We start from the raw sequence: 20,199 nt of genomic DNA, 5'->3' as shown, positions 1-20,199 counted from the left end.
AGAGAGACGGGGGGAGAGAGAGAGAGAGACGGGGAGAGAGAGAGAGAGACGGGGAGAGAGAGAGAGACGGAGAGAGAGAGAGAGACGGGGGAGAGAGAGAGAGAGACGGGGAGAGAGAGACGGGGAGAGAGAGAGAGAGATGGGGAGAGAGATTCAGAAATCTGAATGACAACCAAAAACTCCCATTCCTACTGGGGGAGGAGAGAAGCTGTGTAACACTGGCGGCACACTATGTTACAGCTTGCCATGAACAGAGGGACAACCAGTAAACTAAGAAAAGAGTATATATAAACAAGGCGAATGTATATTTATACACTCAGGGATATACCTGTTTATACACTGTATGAATAGAACTGCGTTTATGTGTTCAACCATAAATGTATTTTGATGCTTTGGCAACATAAGATGTACCTTATCATGCCAATAAAGCGATTTGAATTTGAATTTGAATTTGAGAGAGAGAGAGACGGGGGAGAGAGAGAGAGACGGGGAGGGAGAGAGAGAGAGAGAGATGGGGAGAGAGAGAGAGACGGGGAGAGAGAGAGAGAGAGAGAGACGGGGAGAGAGAGAGAGAGAGAGAGACAGGGGGAGAGAGAGAGAGAGAGACAGGGAGAGAGAGAGAGAAAGACGGGGAGGGAGAGACGGGGGGAGAGAGAGAGAGAGAGACAGAGAGAGAGAGAGAGACGGGGAGAGAGAGAGAGAGAGACAGAGAGAGATGGGGAGAGAGAGAGAGAGAGACGGGGAGAGAGAGAGAGACGGGGAGAGAGAGAGAGACGGGGAGAGAGAGAGAGAGAGACGGGGGGAGAGAGAGAGAGAGAGACGGGGGGAGAGAGAGAGAGAGAGAGACGGGGGGAGAGAGAGAGAGAGAGACGGAGAGAGAGAGAGAGAGACGGGGGGAGAGAGAGAGAGAGACGGGGAGAGAATGTGAACTGGCAGACTATCTCTCGACCATCAGAGACACAAAACAGAGACAGACCCTCACCAGGTACAGACTAAGCGACCACCAACTGGCAATTGAAAAAGGAAGATACAAGAAATCCTGGCAGCCTAGAGAGAATAGAATATGTGATCAATGTCTGGCCGGCGAGGTTGAGACAGAGATGCATTTCCTCCTAAAATGCGAAAAATTCAACACAACAAGAAACATATTATTTGACAAGCTCAGCCAAACAACCCCAGATTTCAAAGAATTGGATGACCTGTCAAAATTAAGATTAGTCCTGGAAGAAGGAGACAGACCATACCTTGGTGCCAAATATGTAACAACATGTCACAACCTGAGGACTGTTTAAAATTAATACTGAATGTACCCAACGATGTTCAACGACTTTAAATTAATATTGTTTAAACTAATATTGTATGTACCCAACGAAGGTCAAAATTGTTTGACACCTACAGAATGTTGGAAAACTATACTTTTTGTTCTGTAAGCTTTGGCAATATGGTTCCCTGTAAACTTTCATGCCAATAAAGCATTTGAATTGAATTGAATTGAATTGAGAGAGAGACACAGAGAGAAAGAGAGAGAGAGAGAGAGACGGGGAGAGAGAGAGAGAGACGGGGAGAGAGAGAGAGAGACGGAGAGAGAGAGAGAGAGAGAGAGACGGAGAGAGAGAGAGAGACGGGGAGAGAGAGAGACGGGGAGAGAGAGAGAGAGAGCGAGACGGGGAGAGAGAGAGAGAGACGGGGAGAGAGAGAGAGACGGGGAGAGAGAGAGAGACGGGGAGAGAGAGAGAGAGAGACGGAGAGAGAGAGCGAGAGAGAGAGATGGGAGAGACAGCGCGAGAGAGAGATGGGAGAGACAGAGAGAGACGGGGAGGGAGAGAGAGAGACGGAGAGAGAGAGAGGGAGAGAGAGACGGAGAGAGAGAGAGAGAGAGAGAGACGGGGAGGGAGAGAGAGAGACGGGGGGAGAGAGAGAGACAGAGAGAGAGAGAGACAGACCGACAGAGAGAGAGACAGACCGAGAGAGAGAGAGAAATGCCAAGAGATGATCATAGAGAAGAGTCCCCTCAGTCAACTAGGGCAGCACGGTGGCATAGTGGTTAGCACTGTTGCCTCACAGCGCCAGGGACCCGGGTTCGAATCCGGCCTCGGGTGACTGTCTGTGTGGAGTTTGCACGTTCTCCCCGTGTTTGTGTGGGTTTCCTCCGGGTGCTCCGGTTTCCTCCCACAGTCCAAAGATGTGCGGGTTAGGTTGATTGGCTATGATAAATCGACCCTTAGTGTTAGGGGGATTAAATACGTGGGGTTACGGGGATAGGGTGGGCTGTGTGTTGGTATAGGGGTTACGGGGATCAGGTGGGATGTGTGTCGGTGCAGGCTTGATGGGCCGAAATGGCCTCTATCTGCACTGTGGGGTTTCTGTGATTTCTGTGATAGTCCTGGGACTCAGTGAAGTAACTACTAACACTACTAATAATAATCAGCCCCAGGACAGTGACATCCTAGCACAGAGAATTCGACCCAACACAATTGTCACTAAACAAAAGGAAAAATATTTGACCTATTGGACAGAAACGACAAAAACCCAAAACAAACTTGATTGCTATTTGGCCCTAAACAGACAATACAACATGGCTGAATACCTGACCACGGTAAAAGATAGCAAACTGAAAAAAACCTTAACAATGTACAGACTTAACGAGCATAGCCTGGCCATCGAAAAAGGTAGACACAGGCAGACCTGGCTGCCAAGAGAGGACAGGATATGCTCTCACTGCAGTCAGGGAGTGGTGGAGACAGAGATGCACTTCCTCACAGCTTGTGGAAAATATCAGGACATAAGAGAGAACTTCTACCCAAAATTCACAAAAATATGCCCTGAATTCAAAAATTTGAATGACAACCAAAAACTCCCATACCTATTGGGGGAACAGAGAAAATGCGTAACTTTAGCGGCAAACTATGTTACAGCTTGCCACAAGCAGAGGGACAACCATTAAATCTAAGAAAAGATTATATGCATATTATATGTGTGTATATTTATGTATACAGGGATCTATCTGTCTATATACACTGTATGTCTAGATCTGCGTTTACGTGTTCAATCATACATGTTTTCCTGTGCTTTGGCAACATAAGATGTACCTTGTCATGCCAATAAAGCAATTTGAATTGAATTGAATTGACAGACCGAGAGAGAGAGAGGGAGAGACAGACCGACACAGAGAGGGAGAGAGAGACATAAGAACATAAGAAATAGGAGCAGGAGTAGGCCAGTCGGCCCCTCGAGCCTGCTCCGCCATTCAATAAGATCATGGCTGATCTGATCCTAACCTCAAATCTTCTATCACTCTGCATCCACCCGAACCCATGTGATCTCCCGGGAGAGGCGAAAAACCAGATGAAGACCCAATGGCCAATTTGGGAGAAAAAAATCTGGGAAATTCCTCTCCGACCCATCTAGGCGATCGAAACTCGTCCAGGAGATCACTCTGTCCCTATATTTTCTACAGTACTTACCTTCTGTAAAGGCGATCTCCACCCCAGCCAGGAACAGGAATAAAACCATCTCCTGAAATCTAACACAGAATTAGAACACAAGAAGTAGGAGCAGAACCAGGCTACACGGCCCCTGGGCCCGCTCCACTACCCATAGGGCCACGACCATTCCGAACCTAGACTCATGTCCAATTTCCTGCCCGCTCCCCGTAACCCTTAATTCCCTGTACTTCTAGGAAACTATCTATTTCTGTTTTAAATTTATTTAATGATGTGGCTTCCACAGCTTTCTGGGGCAGCAAATTCCACAGACCTACTACCCTCTGAGTGAAGAAGTTTCTCCTCATCTCAGTTTTGAAAGAGCAGCCCCTTATTCTAAGATTATGCCCCCTAGTTCTAGTTTCACCCATCACTGGGAACATCCTCACCGCATCCACCCGATCAAGCCCCTTCAGAATCTTATATGTTTCAATAAGATCGCCTCTCATTTTTCTGAACTCCAATGAGTAGAGTCCCAATCTACTCAACCTCTCATCATATGTCCACCCCCTCATCCCCGGGATTAACCGAGTGAACCTTCTTTGTACTGACTCGAGAGCAAGTATGTCTTTTCTTAAGTATGGACACCAAAACTGTACGCAGTATTCCAGGTGCGGTCTCACCAATACCTTGTACAACTGCAGCAATACCTCCCTGTTTTTATATTCTATTCCCCTAGCAATAAAAGCCAACATTCCATTGGCCTTCTTGATCACTTGTTGCACCTGCATACTAACTTTTTGAGTTTCATGCACCAGGACCCCCAGATCCCTTTGTACTACAGTACTTTCCAGTTTCTTACCATTAAGATAATAACTTGCTCTATGATTTTTCCTGCCAAAGTGCATAACCTCACACTTTCCAGTATTGTATTCCATCTGCCAAATCTCTGCCCACTTACTTAGTCTGTCTATGTCCCTTTGCAGGTTTTTTATGTCCTCCTCACTCACTACTTTCCCTCCCATCTTTGTATCATCTGCAAACTTTGATATGTTACACTCGGTCCCCTCCTCCAAATCGTTAATATAGATTGTAAAGAGTTGGGGACCCAGCACTGACCCCTGCGGAACACCACTAGTTACTGATTGCCAATCTGAGAATGAACCATTTATCCCAACTCTCTGCCTTCTGTTAGAGAGCCAATCCTCCACCCACGCCAGAATATTACCCCCAATCCCGTGATTTTTTTATCTTGAGCAATAATCTCTTGTGTGGCACCTTGTCAAATGCCTTTTGGAAGTCTAAATACACTACGTCCACTGGTTCCCCTTTATCCACCCTGTATGAGACCGACAGAGAGAGAGAGACAGACAGACAGACTGAAAGCGAGAGAGGCAGACAGACTGACCGAGACAGAGAGAGACAGACACAGAGACAGACACAGAGACAGACACACAGAGAGACAGACAGAGAGAGAGAGAGACAGAGACAGACACAGAGAGACAGACACAGAGAGACAGACACAGAGACAGACACACAGAGAGACAGACAGAGAGAGAGAGAGACAGACACAGACACAGAGAGACAGACAGACAGAGAGAGAGACAGAGACAGACACAGAGAGACAGACACAGAGAGAGAGAGACAGACACAGACACAGAGAGACAGAGACAGACACACAGAGAGACAGACACAGAGAGAGAGAGACAGACACAGACACAGAGAGACAGACACAGAGAGACAGACACAGAGACAGACACACAGAGAGACAGACACAGAGAGCGAGAGACAGAGACAGACACAGAGAGACAGACACAGAGAGAGAGAGACAGACACAGAGAGACAGACACAGAGACAGACACACAGAGAGACAGACACAGAGAGACAGACACAGAGAGAGAGAGACAGAGAGACAGACACAGAGAGACAGACACAGAGACAGACACACAGAGAGACAGACAGAGAGAGAGCGAGACAGACACAGACACAGAGAGACAGACACAGAGAGACAGACACAGAGACAGACACACAGAGAGACAGACACAGAGAGACAGAGACAGACACAGAGAGACAGACACAGAGAGAGAGAGACAGAGACAGACACAGAGAGACAGACACAGAGACAGACACACAGAGAGACAGACACAGAGAGAGAGAGACAGAGACAGACACAGAGAGACAGACACAGAGAAAGAGAGACAGAGACAGACACAGAGAGACAGACACAGAGAGAGAGAGACAGAGACAGACACAGAGAGACAGACACAGAGACAGACACACAGAGAGACAGACACACAGAGAGACAGACACAGAGAGAGAAAGGGATGGTGCAGGGGGGAGGGCTTTAGTTTCCTGGATCACTGGGTCTGCTTCTGGGAAAGGTGGGACTTGTACAAGTCGGACGGTTTACACCTGAACCAGAGGGGAACCAATATCCTTGCGGGGAGGTTTGCTAGCACTGCTGGGGGGGGTTGAAACTAACTTGGCAGGGGGATGGGGTACAGAGTGGAGCTATAGTAGGGGGTGATTTACAGCCAAATACAGAGGAAAAAACAAGTCAGCTGGGAAGGCAGAGCAAATATGTGAAGGCAAAAGGGAATATGGCAGGGCTGGAAGGCATATATTTTAATGCAAGGAGTCTTACAAATAAGGTGGATGAACTGAAGTTGTTGTTGAACACATGGGAGTACGATATTGTTGCTATCACGGAGACATGGTTGAGGGAGGGTCAGGACTGGCAGCTCAATATTCCGGGGTATAGAATCTTCAGGCGAGACAGAGGGGGGTGTAAAAGGGGAGGGGGTGTTGCAATATTAATTAAGGAGTCAATTACTGCTGTAAGGAGGGACGATATATTAGCGGGTTCCTCTAATGAGGCCATATGGGTAGAACTTAAAAACAAAAAGGGGGCAAGCACTTTGCTGGGAGTGTACTATAGGCCCCCAAACAGTCAGGGGGAGATAGAGGAACAGATATGTAGGCAAATCTCAGAGAAGTGCGAAAATAATAGGGTAATAATAGTGGGGGATTTCAACTTCCCCAATATAAATTGGGATAGTCAGAGTGTGAAAGGCTTAGAGGGTGCAGAATTCATAAAGTGCATCCAGGAGAGCTTTTTGAGCCAACATGTAGAAAGTCCTACAAGAGAGGGGGCGGTACTGGACCTAATTCTGGGGAATGTAGCCGGGCAAGTGGTGGAAGTATCAGTAGGAGAGCATTTTGGCGACAGTGACCATAATTCGGTGAGATTTAAGGTGGTCATGGAAAAAGACAAAGACGGCCCAGAAATAAGGGTTCTAAATTGGGGGAAGGCCGATTTTAATATGATAAGGCAGGATCTGGCCAAAGTGGACTGGGAGCAGCTACTTATAGGAAAATCCACATCAAAACAGTGGGAGACTTTCAGAAGGGAAATAGAGAGAGTACAGCGCCAACATGTTCCTGTAAAGGTCAAGGGTGGGACCAACAAGCAAAGGGAACCTTGGATGACAAGGGATATACAAAAATGCATTAGAAATAAAAGGGGGGCTTTTGGCAGTTACAAAAGACTAAAGACGGAAGAAGCCCTAGAGGAGTATAAAAAGTGCAGGGGCATACTTAAAAAAGAAATTAGGAGGGCGAGGAGGGGCCATGAAATAACACTGGCGAGCAAAATAAAGGAAAATCCTAAGATGTTTTATAAGTATATTAAGGGCAAGAGGATAACCAGGGAAAGGGTAGGGCCCATTCGGGACCAAAGTGGCAATCTGTGTGTAGAGCCAGATGATGTAGGCGGGGTTTTAAATGAATTTTTTGCATCTGTGTTCACTATGGAGAAAGACGATGCAGACATAGAAATCGGGCAAGGGGACTGTGACACACTTGAACATATTAGCATCGAGAGGGAGGAGGTGCTAGCGGTTTTAGCAGGCCAAAAAGTGGATAAATCCCCAGGCCCGGACGAGATGTATCCCAGGCTGCTGTGGGAGGCAAAGGAGGAGATTGCAGGGGCTCTGACACAAATTTTCAGAACCTCTCTGGCCACAGGGGATGTACCAGAGGACTGGAGAACAGCTAATGTAGTACCATTATACAAGAAGGGTAGCAGGGATAAACCAGGGAATTACAGGCCAGTGAGCCTAACATCTGTGGTAGGGAAATTATTGGAAAAGATTCTGAGGGACAAAATTAGTCTCCACTTGGCGAGGCAAGGATTAATCAGGGATAGTCAGCATGGCTTTGTCAAGGGTAAATCATGTCTGACGAATCTGATTTAATTTTTCGAGGGGGTGACTAGGTGGGTGGATGAGGGAAATGCTGTGGATGTGGTTTACATGGACTTCAGTAAAGCCTTTGACAAAGTCCCGCATAGGAGACTGGTCAAGAAGGTAAGAGCCCATGGGATCCAGGGTGCCTTGGCGCGTTGGATCCTAAACTGGCTGAGTGGCAGGAGGCAGAGGGTGATGGTCGAAGGTTGCTTTTGTGACTGGAAGCCTGTGTCCAGTGGGGTACCTCAGGGATCGGTGCTGGGTCCCTTGTTGTTTGTGATCTACATAAATGATTTGGATGAGAATGTAAAAGGTATGATCAGCAAGTTCGCAGATGACACGAAAATTGGTGGGGTGGTCAATTGCGAGGAGGAAAGCCTCAGGCTACAGGACGATATAAATGGGTTGGTCAGATGGGCGGAAAAATGGCAAATGGAATTTAACCCTGAAAAGTGCGAGGTGATGCATTTTGGACGGACAAATAAGGCAAGGGAATACACAATGAGTGGTAGGACCCTAGGAAGTACAGAGGGTCAGAGGGACCTTGGTGTACATGTACATAGATCCCTGAAGGCAGCGGAACAGGTAGATAAGGTGGTTAAAAAGGCATATGGGATACTTGCCTTCATTAGCCGAGGCATAGAATATAAGAGCAGGGACGTTATGATGGAGCTGTACAAAACGCTGGTGAGGCCACAGCTGGAGTACTGTGTGCAGTTCTGGTCGCCTCACTATAGGAAGGATGTGATTGCTTTGGAGAGGGTGCAGAGAAGATTCACCAGGATGTTACCTGGGATGGAGCGCCTCAGCTATGAAGAAAGACTAAACAGGCTGGGGTTGTTTTCCTTGGAGCAAAGAAGGCTGAGGGGGGACCTGATTGAGGTATACAAAATGATGAGGGGCATAGATAGGGTAGATAAAGAGGAACTTTTCCCCTTAGTAGGGGGGTCAATAACAAGGGGGCATAGATTCAGTGTAAGGGGCAGGAGATTTAGAGGGGATTTGAGGAGGAACTTTTTCACCCAGAGGGTGGTTGGAATGTGGAACTCAATGCCTGAAAGGGTGGTAGAGGCAGGAACCCTCACAACATTCAAGAAGCATTTGGATGAGCACTTGGAATGCCATTGCATACAAGGCTACGGACCAAGTGCTGGAAAATGGGATTAGACTGGACAGGGATGGATGGGCGGCGCAGACACGATGGGCCGAAGGGCCTCTTTCTGTGCTGTAAAACTCTATGACTCTATGAGAGACAGACACAGACACAGAGAGACAGACACAGAGAGAGACAGACACAGACACAGAGAGACAGACACAGAGAGAGAGAGACAGACACAGACACAGAGAGACAGACAGAGAGAGAGAGACAGACACAGACACAGAGAGACAGACAGAGAGAGAGACACAGAGAGAGAGAGACAGAGACAGACACAGAGAGACAGACACAGAGAGACAGACAGAGAGAGAGAGACAGACACAGAGAGACAGACACAGAGAGACAGACAGAGAGAGAGAGACAGACACAGACACAGAGAGACAGACACAGAGAGACAGACAGAGAGAGAGAGACAGACACAGACACAGAGAGACAGACAGACAACAACAACTTGTATTTATATAGTATCTTTTAACGCAGTAAAACGTCCCAAGGCGCTGCTCAGAAGCGTTATAAAAACAAAATCTGACACCGAGCCACATAGAGACATTCGGACAGGTCAAAGAGGGAGGTTTTAAGAAGCGTCTTAAAGGAGAAGAGAGAGGCGGAGAGGTTTAGGGAGGGAATTCCGGAGCTCGGGGTCCAGGCAGCTGAAGGCACGGCTGCCAATGGTGGAGCGATTAAAATCGGGGATGCTCAAGAGGCCAGAATTAGAGGAGCGCAGAGATCTCGGGGGGGTTGTGGGGCTGAAGCAGGTTACGGAGATAGGGAGGGGGCGAGGCCGTGGAGGGATTTGAAAACAAGGATGATAATTTTAAAATCAAGGCGTTGCTGGACTGGGAGCCAATGTAGGTCAGTGAGCACAGGGGGTGATGGGTGAACGGGACTGGGTGTGAGTTAGGACACGGGGCAGTGAGCACAGGGGGTGATGGGTGAACGGGACTTGGTGCGAGTTAGGACACGGGGCAGTGAGCACAGGGGGTGATGGGTGAACGGGACTGGGTGTGAGTTAGGACACGGGGCAGTGAGCACAGGGGGTGATGGGTGAACGGGACTTGGTGTGAGTTAGGACACGGGGCAGTGAGCACAGGGGGTGATGGGTGAACGGGACTGGGTGTGAGTTAGGACACGGGGCAGTGAGCACAGGGGGTGATGGGTGAACGGGACTGGGTGTGAGTTAGGACACGGGGCAGTGAGCACAGGGGGTGATGGGTGAACGGGACTGGGTGTGAGTTAGGACACGGGGCAGTGAGCACAGGGGGTGATGGGTGAACGGGACTGGGTGTGAGTTAGGACACGGGGCAGTGAGCACAGGGGGTGATGGGTGAACGGGACTGGGTGTGAGTTAGGACACGGGGCAGTGAGCACAGGGGGTGATGGGTGAACGGGACTGGGTGTGAGTTAGGACACGGGGCAGTGAGCACAGGGGGTGATGGGTGAACGGGACTGGGTGTGTTAGGACACGGGGCAGTGAGCACAGGGGGTGATGGGTGAACGGGACTGGGTGTGAGTTAGGACACGGGGCAGTGAGCACAGGGGGTGATGGGTGAACGGGACTTGGTGTGAGTTAGGACATGGGGCAGTGAGCACAGGGGGTGATGGGTGAACGGGACTGGGTGTCAGTTAGGACACGGGGCAGTGAGCACAGGGGGTGATGGGTGAACGGGACTGGGTGTGAGTTAGGACATGGGGCAGTGAGCACAGGGGGTGATGGGTGAACGGGACTGGGTGTGAGTTAGGACACGGGGCAGTGAGCACAGGGGGTGATGGGTGAACGGGACTGGGTGTGAGTTAGGACACGGGGCAGTGAGCACAGGGGGTGATGGGTGAACGGGACTGGGTGTGAGTTAGGACACGGGGCAGTGAGCACAGGGGGTGATGGGTGAACGGGACTGGGTGCGAGTTAGGACACGGGGCAGTGAGCACAGGGGGTGATGGGTGAACGGGACTGGGTGCGAGTTAGGACACGGGGCAGTGAGCACAGGGGGTGATGGGTGAACGGGACTGGGTGTGAGTTAGGACACGGGGCAGTGAGCACAGGGGGTGATGGGTGAACGGGACTGGGTGCGAGTTAGGACACGGGGCAGTGAGCACAGGGGGTGATGGGTGAACGGGACTGGGTGTGAGTTAGGACACGGGGCAGTGAGCACAGGGGGTGATGGGTGAACGGGACTGGGTGTGAGTTAGGACACGGGGCAGTGAGCACAGGGGGTGATGGGTGAACGGGACTGGGTGTGAGTTAGGACACGGGGCAGTGAGCACAGGGGGTGATGGGTGAACGGGACTGGGTGTGTTAGGACACGGGGCAGTGAGCACAGGGGGTGATAGGTGAACGGGACTGGGTGCGAGTTAGGACACGGGGCAGTGAGCACAGGGGGTGATGGGTGAACGGGACTGTGTGTGAGTTACGACACGGGGCAGTGAGCACAGGGGGTGATGGGTGAACGGGACTGGTTGTGAGTTAGGACACGGGGCAGTGAGCACAGGGGGTGATGGGTGAACGGGACTGGGTGTGAGTTAGGACACGGGGCAGTGAGCACAAGGGGTGATGGGTGAACGGGACTGGGTGTGAGTTAGGACACGGGGCAGTGAGCACAGGGGGTGATGGGTGAACGGGACTGGGTGTGTTAGGACACGGGGCAGTGAGCACAGGGGGTGATGGGTGAACGGGACTGGGTGTGAGTTAGGACACGGGGCAGTGAGCACAGGGGGTGATGGGTGAACGGGACTTGGTGCGAGTTAGGACACGGGGCAGTGAGCACAGGGGGTGATGGGTGAACGGGACTGGGTGTGAGTTAGGACACGGGGCAGTGAGCACAGGGGGTGATGGGTGAACGGGACTGGGTGTGAGTTAGGACACGGGGCAGTGAGCACAGGGGGTGATGGGTAAACGGGACTCGGTGCGAGTAAGGACACGGGGCAGTGAGCACAGGGGGTGATGGGTGAACGGGACTGGGTGTGAGTTAGGACACGGGGCAGTGAGCACAGGGGGTGATGGGTGAACAGGGCTTGGTGTGAGTTAGGACACGGGGCAGTGAGCACAGGGGGTGTTGGGTGAACGGGACTGGGTGTGAGTTAGGACACGGGGCAGTGAGCACAGGGGGTGTTGGGTGAACGGGACTGGGTGCGAGTTAGGACACGGGGCAGTGAGCACAGTGGGTGAGGGGTGAACGGGACTGGGTGTGAGTTAGGACACAGGGCAGTGAACACAGGGGGTGATGGGTGAACGGGACTTGGTGCGAGTTAGGACACGGGGCAGTGAGCACAGTGGGTGATGGGTGAACGGGACTGGGTATGAGTTAGGACACGGGGCAGTGAGCACAGGGGGTGATGGGTGAACGGGACTTGGTGCGAGTTAGGACACGGGGCAGTGAGCACAGGGGGTGATGGGTGAACGGGACTGGGTGTGAGTTAGGACACGGGGCAGTGAGCACAGGGGGTGATGGGTGAATGGGACTGGGTGCGAGTTAGGACACGGGGCAGTGAGCACAGGGGGTGATGGGTGAAGGGGACTGGGTGTGAGTTAGGACACGGGGCAGTGAGCACAGGGGGTGATGGGTGAACGGGACTGGGTGTGAGTTAGGACACGGGGCAGTGAGCACAGGGGGTGATGGGTGAACGGGACTGGGTGTGAGTTAGGACACGGGGCAGTGACCACAGGGGGTAATGGGTGAACGGGACTGGGTGTGAGTTAGGACACGGGGCAGTGAGCACAGGGGGTGATGGGTGAACGGGACTGTGTGTGAGTTAGGACACGGGGCATTGAGCACAGGGGGTGATGGGTGAACGGGACTGGGTGTGAGTTAGGACACGGGGCAGTGAGCACAGGGGGTGATGGGTGAACGGGACTGGGTGCGAGTTAGGACACGGGGCAGTGAGCACAGGGGGTGATGGGTGAACGGGACTGGGTGTGAGTTAGGACACGGGGCAGTGAGCACAGGGGGTGATGGGTGAACGGGACTGGGTGCGAGTTAGGACACGGGGCAGTGAGCACAGGGGGTGATGGTTGAACGGGACTCAGTTCGAGTTATGACACGGGCAGCCGAGTTTTGGATAATATGTTGTTTTTACAGAACTTTCCCTCAGGAGATTAAATGGGTGGGTAGAGTCCATGATAGGGGAGAGTGTACATGGGCTGTGGGAGGAGATTAAATGGGTGGGGAGAGTCCATGATAGGGGAGAGTGTACATGGGCTGTGGGAGGAGATTAAATGGGTGGGGAGAGTCCATGATAGGGGAGAGTGTACATGGGCTGTGGGAGGAGATTAAATGGGTGGGTAGAGTCCATGATAGGGGAGAGTGTACATGGGCTGTGGGAGGAGATTAAATGGGTGGGGAGAGTCCATGATAGGGGAGAGTGTACATGGGCTGTGGGAGGAGATTAAATATGTGGGTAAAGTCCATGATAGGGGAGCGTGTACACGGGCTGTGGGAGGAGATTAAATGGGTGGGTAGAGTCCATGATAGGGGAGAGTGTACATGGGCTGTGGGAGGAGATTAAATGGGTGGGTAGAGTCCATGATAGGGGAGAGTGTACATGGGCTGTGGGAGGAGATTCAATGGGTGGGTAGAGTCCATGATAGGGGAGAGTGTGCATGGGCTGTGGGAGGAGATTAATTGGGTGGGTAGAGTCCATGATAGGGGTGAGTGTACATGGGCTGTGGGAGGAGATTAAATGGGTGGGTAGAGTCCATGATAGGGGAGAGTGTACATGGGCTGTGGGAGGAGATTAAATGGGTGGGGAGAGTCCATGATGGGGGAGAGTGTACATGGGCTGTGGGAGGAGATTAAATGGGTGGGGAGAGTCCATGATAGGGGAGAGTGTACATGGGCTGTGGGAGGAGATTAACTGGGTCGGTCGATTCAATGATCGGGGAGAGTGTACATGGGCTGTGGGAGGAGATTAAATGGGTGGGTAGAGTCCAGGATAGGGGAGAGTGTACATGGGCTGTGGGAGGAGATTAATTGGGTGGGTAGAGTCCATTAGAGGGGAGAGTGTACATGGGCTGTGGGAGGAGATTAAATGGGTGGGGAGAGTCTGTGATAGGGGAGAATGTACATGGGCTGTGGGAGGAGATTAAATGGGTGGGTAGAGTTCAGGATAGGGGAGAGTGTACATGGGCTGTGGGAGGAGATTAAATGGGTGGGTAGTGTCCAGGGTAGTTCGGGTGTGGAAGTACGTGCCCTGGATTGTTTGGCTCAGTTGCTGATGGATATCCAGGATCAGGTCTGTCCTGGTGGTTTGGTGTAAGAAGTCACACAACACCAGGTTATAGTCCAACAGCTTTATTTGAAATCACAAGCTTTCGGAGCGCTGCTCCTTCTTCAGGTGAAGTGGAGAAATGCATAAAGACACAGCTTATATAGTCAGAGAATCATGTCAGATGTTTACAGGTAACCTTTCCAACTGCCATTTATCACACCTCGGCAGAGAGATAATCACAGCAATCAAAGGTGTGAATGGTGTCCAAACAGGTCAGTCAGGGAAACATTACATCAAAGAACAATGAGGTGGGGTCACAAGGGGTCAAATATTGCAGATGCTGGGGTGTGTAAGTGCTGGGGAACACTTCAGCAGTCAAGGACATTCAGCCTCCGATCTTCGGGTAAGCATTCTCCAAGGCGGCCTTCGAGACACACGACAACGCAAAATCGTCGAGCAGAAACTGATAGCCAAGTTCCGCACCCATGAGGACGGCCTCAACCGAGATCTTGGGTTCATGTCACGCTACATGTAACCCCACCTGACGCAGGGTCATCCAGACTCGAGTTGACATTGGCTTGTTCTCTCTACACAGATGCGGCCGGACCTGCTGTGATTTCCAACCAAAAAAAATGTTTTTTGTCTTTTTTTGTTTTTCATACAGACCCCAGCATCTGCAATATTTGACCCCTTGTGACCCCACCTCATTGTTCTTTGATGTAATGTTTCCCTGACTGACCTGTTTGGACACCATTCACACCTTTGATTGCTGTGATTATCTCTCTGCCGAGGTGTGATAAATGGCAGTTGGAAAGGTTACCTGTAAACATCTGACATGATTCTCTGACTATATAAGCTGTGTCTTTATGCATTTCTCCACTTCACCTGAAGAAGGAGCAGCGCTCCGAAAGCTTGTGATTTCAAATAAAGCTGTTGGACTATAACCTGGTGTTGTGTGACTTCTTACATTTGTCCACCCCAGTCCAACTCCGGCATCTCCACACCCTGGTGGTTTGGGTCAAACTGATATTTGGGTCTTTTACTCGAATTCTCAGCCAAGAAAGATCGAAGTGCTGACTTCTCTGGATTGTTGTCCCACTGAGCTTTGGGACCAGATATCGTGATGTAGCCGAGCTCTCCTCTCAGTTACCACTCGGATCCTTCCCTCCCTGGTCTGTTTCGCTATTGACGGCAGCCCTTTTCTTTCAGGCCTTGCAGAGGTTGGCCGGGCAGTACTTGAAGAAGGACTGGAATCGCGGAAAGCCGGAGACAAATGACAACAGGTAACAGCCGCAGCCAGGGACCGCGAGCAACCTGTTCCTTTTGGGACTCCTCGGAGTAGATGTAGCGAGTCAGCAGCCATTTTACATCTGCCCAAACCCCGGAACTCCCTCCCTCGCAGCGCTGTGGGAGCACCTTCACCACACGGACTGCAGCCGTTCAAGAAGGTGGCTCACCACCATCTTCTCAAGGGGCAACTAGGGATGGGCAATAAATGCCGGCCGCATTCCGAGACTGATTTACAGCAGTGATTTGATTTTTAAAGAAAGAAAAGCACTTGCATTTTTATAGCGCCTGTCGGGACCTCTGAACATCTCAAAGTGTTTTACAGCCAATGAGGAACTTTTGAAGTGGAATCACTGTTGTAATGTAGGAAATGTGACAGCCAATTTGTGCACAGCAAGCTCCCACAAACAGCAGTGTGATAAGAACAGAAAAACATAAGACGTAGGAGCAGGAGTCGGTCATTCGGCCCCTCGAGCCTGCTCCGCCATTCAATAAGATCGTGGCTGATCTGATCTTGGCCTCAACTCCACTCCCCTGCCTGCTCCCCATAACCCTCGACTCCCTTATCTTTCAAAAATCTGTCTATCTCCACCTTAAATATATTCACTGACCCAGCCTCCACAGCTCTCTGGGGAAGAGAATTCCACAGATTCACGACCCTCTGAGAGAAGAAATTCCTCCTCATTTCCGATTTAATAGGGTGCCCCCTTATTCTGAAATTATGCCCTCTAGTTCTAGATTCCCCCACGAGGGGAAACATCCTCTCTGCATCTACCCTGTCGAGCCCCTTCAGAATCTTATATGTTTCAATAAGGTCCCCTCTCATTCTTCTAAACTCCAATGAGTATAGGCCCAACCTGCTCAACCTTTCTTCATAAGTCAACCCCTTCATCTCCAGAATCAGCCTCGTGAATCGTCTCTGAACTGCCTCCAATGCAAGTATATCCTTCCTTAAATAAGGAGACCAAAACTGTACGCAGTACTCCAGGTGTGGTCTCACCAACGCCCTGTACAGTTGTAGCAGGACTTCCCTACTTTTATACTCCATTCCCTTTGCAATAAAGGCCAACATTCCATTTGCCTTCCTAATTACTTGCTGTACCTGCATGCTAACTTTTTGTGATTCATGTACAAGGACCCCCCGATCCCTCAGTACCTCAGCATTTTGTAATCTCCTTCCATTTAAATAATAATTAGCTTTTTTATTTTTCCTACCAAAGTGGATAACCTCGCATTTTCCCACATTATACTCCATCTGGCATATTTTTGCCCACTCACTTAGCCTATCTATATCCCTTTGGAGATTCTTTGTGTCCTCCACACAATTTGCTTTCCCACCTATCTTTGTATCATCAGCAAATTTGGCTACATTACACTCGGTCCCTTCATCCAAGTCATTAATGTAGATTGTAAATAGTTGAGGCCCCAGCACTGATCCCTGCGGCACCCCACTAGTTACAGTTTGCCAACCTGAAAATTACCCATTTATCCCGACTCTCTGTTTTCTGTCAGTTAGCCAATCCTCTATCCATGCTAATATATTACCCCCAACCCCGTGAGCTCTTATCTTGTGTAGTAACCTTTTATGTGGCACCTTATCGAATGCCTTCTGGAAATCCAAATACACCACATCTACTGGTTCCCCTTTATCCACCCTGCTCGTTACATCCTCAAAGCACTCCAGCAAATTTGCCAAACGTGATTTCCCTTTCCTAAAACCATGCTGACTCTGCTTGACTATATTATGATTTTCTAAATGTCCTGCTACCACTTCCTTAATGATGGACTCCAGCATTTTCCCAGTGACAGATGTTAGGCTAACTGGTCTATTGTTTCCTGCTTTCTGTCTCCCTCCTTTCTTAAATAGGGGTGTTATATTAGCGGTTTTCCAATCTGCTGGGACCTCTCCAGAATCCAGGGAATTTTGGTATATTGCAACCAATGCATCCACTATCCTTCCTTTAAGACCCTGGGATGCAGGCTATCAGGTCCAGGGGACTTGTCCACCTTTAGTCCCATTAGTTTGCCTAGCATTTTCTCTTTTAGCTTATCGAAAGCCTTCTGAAAGTCCAAATACACCACATCCACTGGTTCTCTCTTATCTATTCTACCAGTTACATCCTCAAAAAACTCCAGTAGATTAGTCAAGCACGATTTACCTTTTGTAAATCCATGTTGACTTTGTCCAATCCTGTCACTGTTTTCCACTGCAGCGCTCCCTCAGTACTGCCCCTTCGACAGTGCAGCGCTCCCTCAGTACTGCCCCTTCGACAGTGCAGCACTCCCTCAGTACAGGAAACTTTTTTTTTATCTGGCACCGACGGGACCGACGTGGTGCTGGTTCATCAAAAATTCCAGATAACTGAAAGCTATAGTAAAAGATACGGAGAGCTGACAACTCCGTGTAAAGCAACAAACCCTGTTGCTTAGCAACAGGTTCAGAACAAGGGCCACAAGTTCCAAGTGTCTCTGTAGCTTAAATAAATTTTTAAATTAATTAAAGGAGTAAGTCATGGCAGGAGAGTTCAGACCCGTGTTCTGCTCCTCTTGCTCCATGTGGGAAGTCAGGGACGCTGCCAGTGTCCCTGACGACCATGTGTGCGGGAAATGCATCCAGCTGCAGCTACTTGTAGACCGCATTGCGGCGCTCGAGCTGCGGTTGGATGAATTTTGGAGCATGCGTGATGCTGAGAGAGTCGTGGATATCACGTTTAGCGAGTTGTTCACGCCTCAGGGTAGGGCTGCACAGGCAGACAGAAAGTGGGTGACCATCAGGCGGAGCAACAGAGGCAGGCAGGAAGTGCAGGGAACCCCTGCGGACATCCCCCTTTCAAACAGGTATACCAAGTTGGATACTGTTGAGGGGGATGACTCACCAGGGGAAGGCAGCAGCAGCCAGCTTCCTGGCACCAGGGACGCTTCTGCTGCTCAGGAAGGGAGGAAAAAGAGTGGGAGAGCAATAGTGGTAGGGGATTCTATCGTAAGGGGAACAGATAGGCGTTTCTGTGGCCGCAAACGTGACTCCAGGATGGTTTGTTGCCTCCCTGGAGCCAGGGTCATGGATGTCACTGAGCGGCTACAGGGCATTCTTAAGGGGGAGGGTGAGCAGGCAGAGGTCGTGGTCCACATTGGGACCAACGACATAGGTAGGAAGGGGGATGAGGTCCTGCATCAAGAATTTAGGGAGCTAGGTAACAGATTAAAGAGCAGGACCTCAAAGGTTGTAATCTCTGGATTACTCCCAGTGCCACGTGCTAGTGAGTATAGGAATAGGAGGATAGTGCAGATGAATGCGTGGCTAAAGAGTTGGTGTAGGAGGGAGGGTTTTAGTTTCCTGGATCACTGGGCCTGCTTCTGGGAAAGGTGGGACTTGTACAAGTCGGACGGGTTGCACCTGAACCAGAACGGGACAAATATCCTTGCGGGGAGGTTTGCTAGCACTGTTGGGGGGCGTTTAAACTAACTTGGCAGGGGGATGGGATACAGAGGGGAGCTGAAATAGGGGGTGATGTGCTGCCAATTATAGAGAAAAAAACAAGTCAGCTTGGTAGACAGGGCAAATATACAAGGGCAAGGCTGGATGGCATCTATTTTAATGCAAGGAGTCTTGCAAATAAGGTGGATGAACTGAAGGTGTTGATAAACACATGGGAGTATGATATTGTTGCTATCACGGAGACATGGTTGAGGGAGGGGCAAGACTGGCAGCTCAATATTCCGGGGTACAGAATCCTCAGGCGAGACAGAGGGGGAGGTAAAAGAGGAGGGGGTGTCGCAATATTAATTAAGGAGTCAATTACTGCAGTAAGGAGGGATGATATATTAGCAGGTTCCTCTAATGAGGCCATATGGGTGGAGCTTAAAAACAAAAAGGGGGCAAGCACTTTGCTGGGAGTGTACTATAGGCCTCCAAACAGTCAGGGGGAGATAGAGGAACAGATATGTAGGCAAATCTCAGAGAAATGTGCAAATAATAGGGTAATAATAATGGGGGATTTCAACTTCCCCAATATTAACTGGGATAGTCAAAGTGTGAAAGGCTCAGAGGGTGTAGAATTCTTAAAGTGCATCCAGGAGAGCTTTTTGAGCCAGCATGTAGAAAGTCCTACAAGAGAGGGGGCGGTACTGGACCTAATTCTAGGGAATGTGGCCGGCCAAGTGGAAAAAGTGCTAGTAGGTGAGCACTTTGGTGACAGTGACCATAATATGGTGAGATTTAAGGTGGTCATGGAAAAGGACAGGGATGGGCCGGAAATAAAGGTTCTAAATTGGGGGAAGGCCGATTTTAATAGGATAAGGCAGGATCTGGCTGTTAAGTATGTGTATTGTATTGAACAATTAACACAAAGACTTAAACGTATAACTCAAACAGGTCTTTACTGGTTGGAGGTAGGGACTATACGTAGGTCTTTACTTCATGCCCACAGGCGGGAACTGAGGGGAGATCAGTACCCACAGTACTATTTATACCCCTATGGCCAGGAGTGGTACTGCGTATCACTACGCCCTACAAGTAGTGCAGTCCTGTCCATAGGTTCAAAGTAGCACACATATTACATACACAACATTCCTCCCTTCCTAGCTTTACAGTCATCTCCCCATTTAACATAACGTAATAACATATATACATATATAACTTCAGGTTTACATAACAGAATAACATAGATACATAGATAACTTCATGTCAAAACAGATCACAGATTCAGTCTCTGCGGAAAACAGTTCACAGATTCAATCTCTGTGGTGTAGTCGGTTCACGTTGCTGGAGTGACTCATTCAATAGTCCTTCCATGGATTTAACAGTTTGAACTTCCGAACTGAATTGGCTCCGTTCGGAGGGACCACGTGTGTGATCTGGTAGAGGTAATAATGGTTCAGATGGGTC

General features: G+C 49.9%; 1 protein-coding gene across 3 annotated transcripts in view; it reads left to right on the top strand.

Moving 5' to 3' along the window:
* Positions 1-20,199, top strand: part of LOC147114393 (F-BAR and double SH3 domains protein 2-like) — a 176,306-nt gene that overhangs the window by 36,770 nt on the left and 119,337 nt on the right. For all 3 annotated transcript variants that reach the window (XM_085996065.1, XM_085996064.1, XM_085996063.1), the window contains one exon: positions 15,237-15,310. In XM_085996065.1, the coding sequence (XP_085852191.1) occupies positions 15,237-15,310 (74 nt within the window). The remainder of the gene's footprint in view (positions 1-15,236; positions 15,311-20,199) is intronic.

The sequence above is a fragment of the Somniosus microcephalus genome, chromosome 8, assembly GCF_052327205.1.
Source record: "Somniosus microcephalus isolate GS21.2 chromosome 8, FLI_Smic_1.0, whole genome shotgun sequence".
NCBI classification, from domain to species: Eukaryota; Metazoa; Chordata; class Chondrichthyes; order Squaliformes; family Somniosidae; genus Somniosus; species Somniosus microcephalus.
Note: the sequence above shows the minus strand (reverse complement) of the source record. Positions and strands in the feature narration are given on the sequence as shown.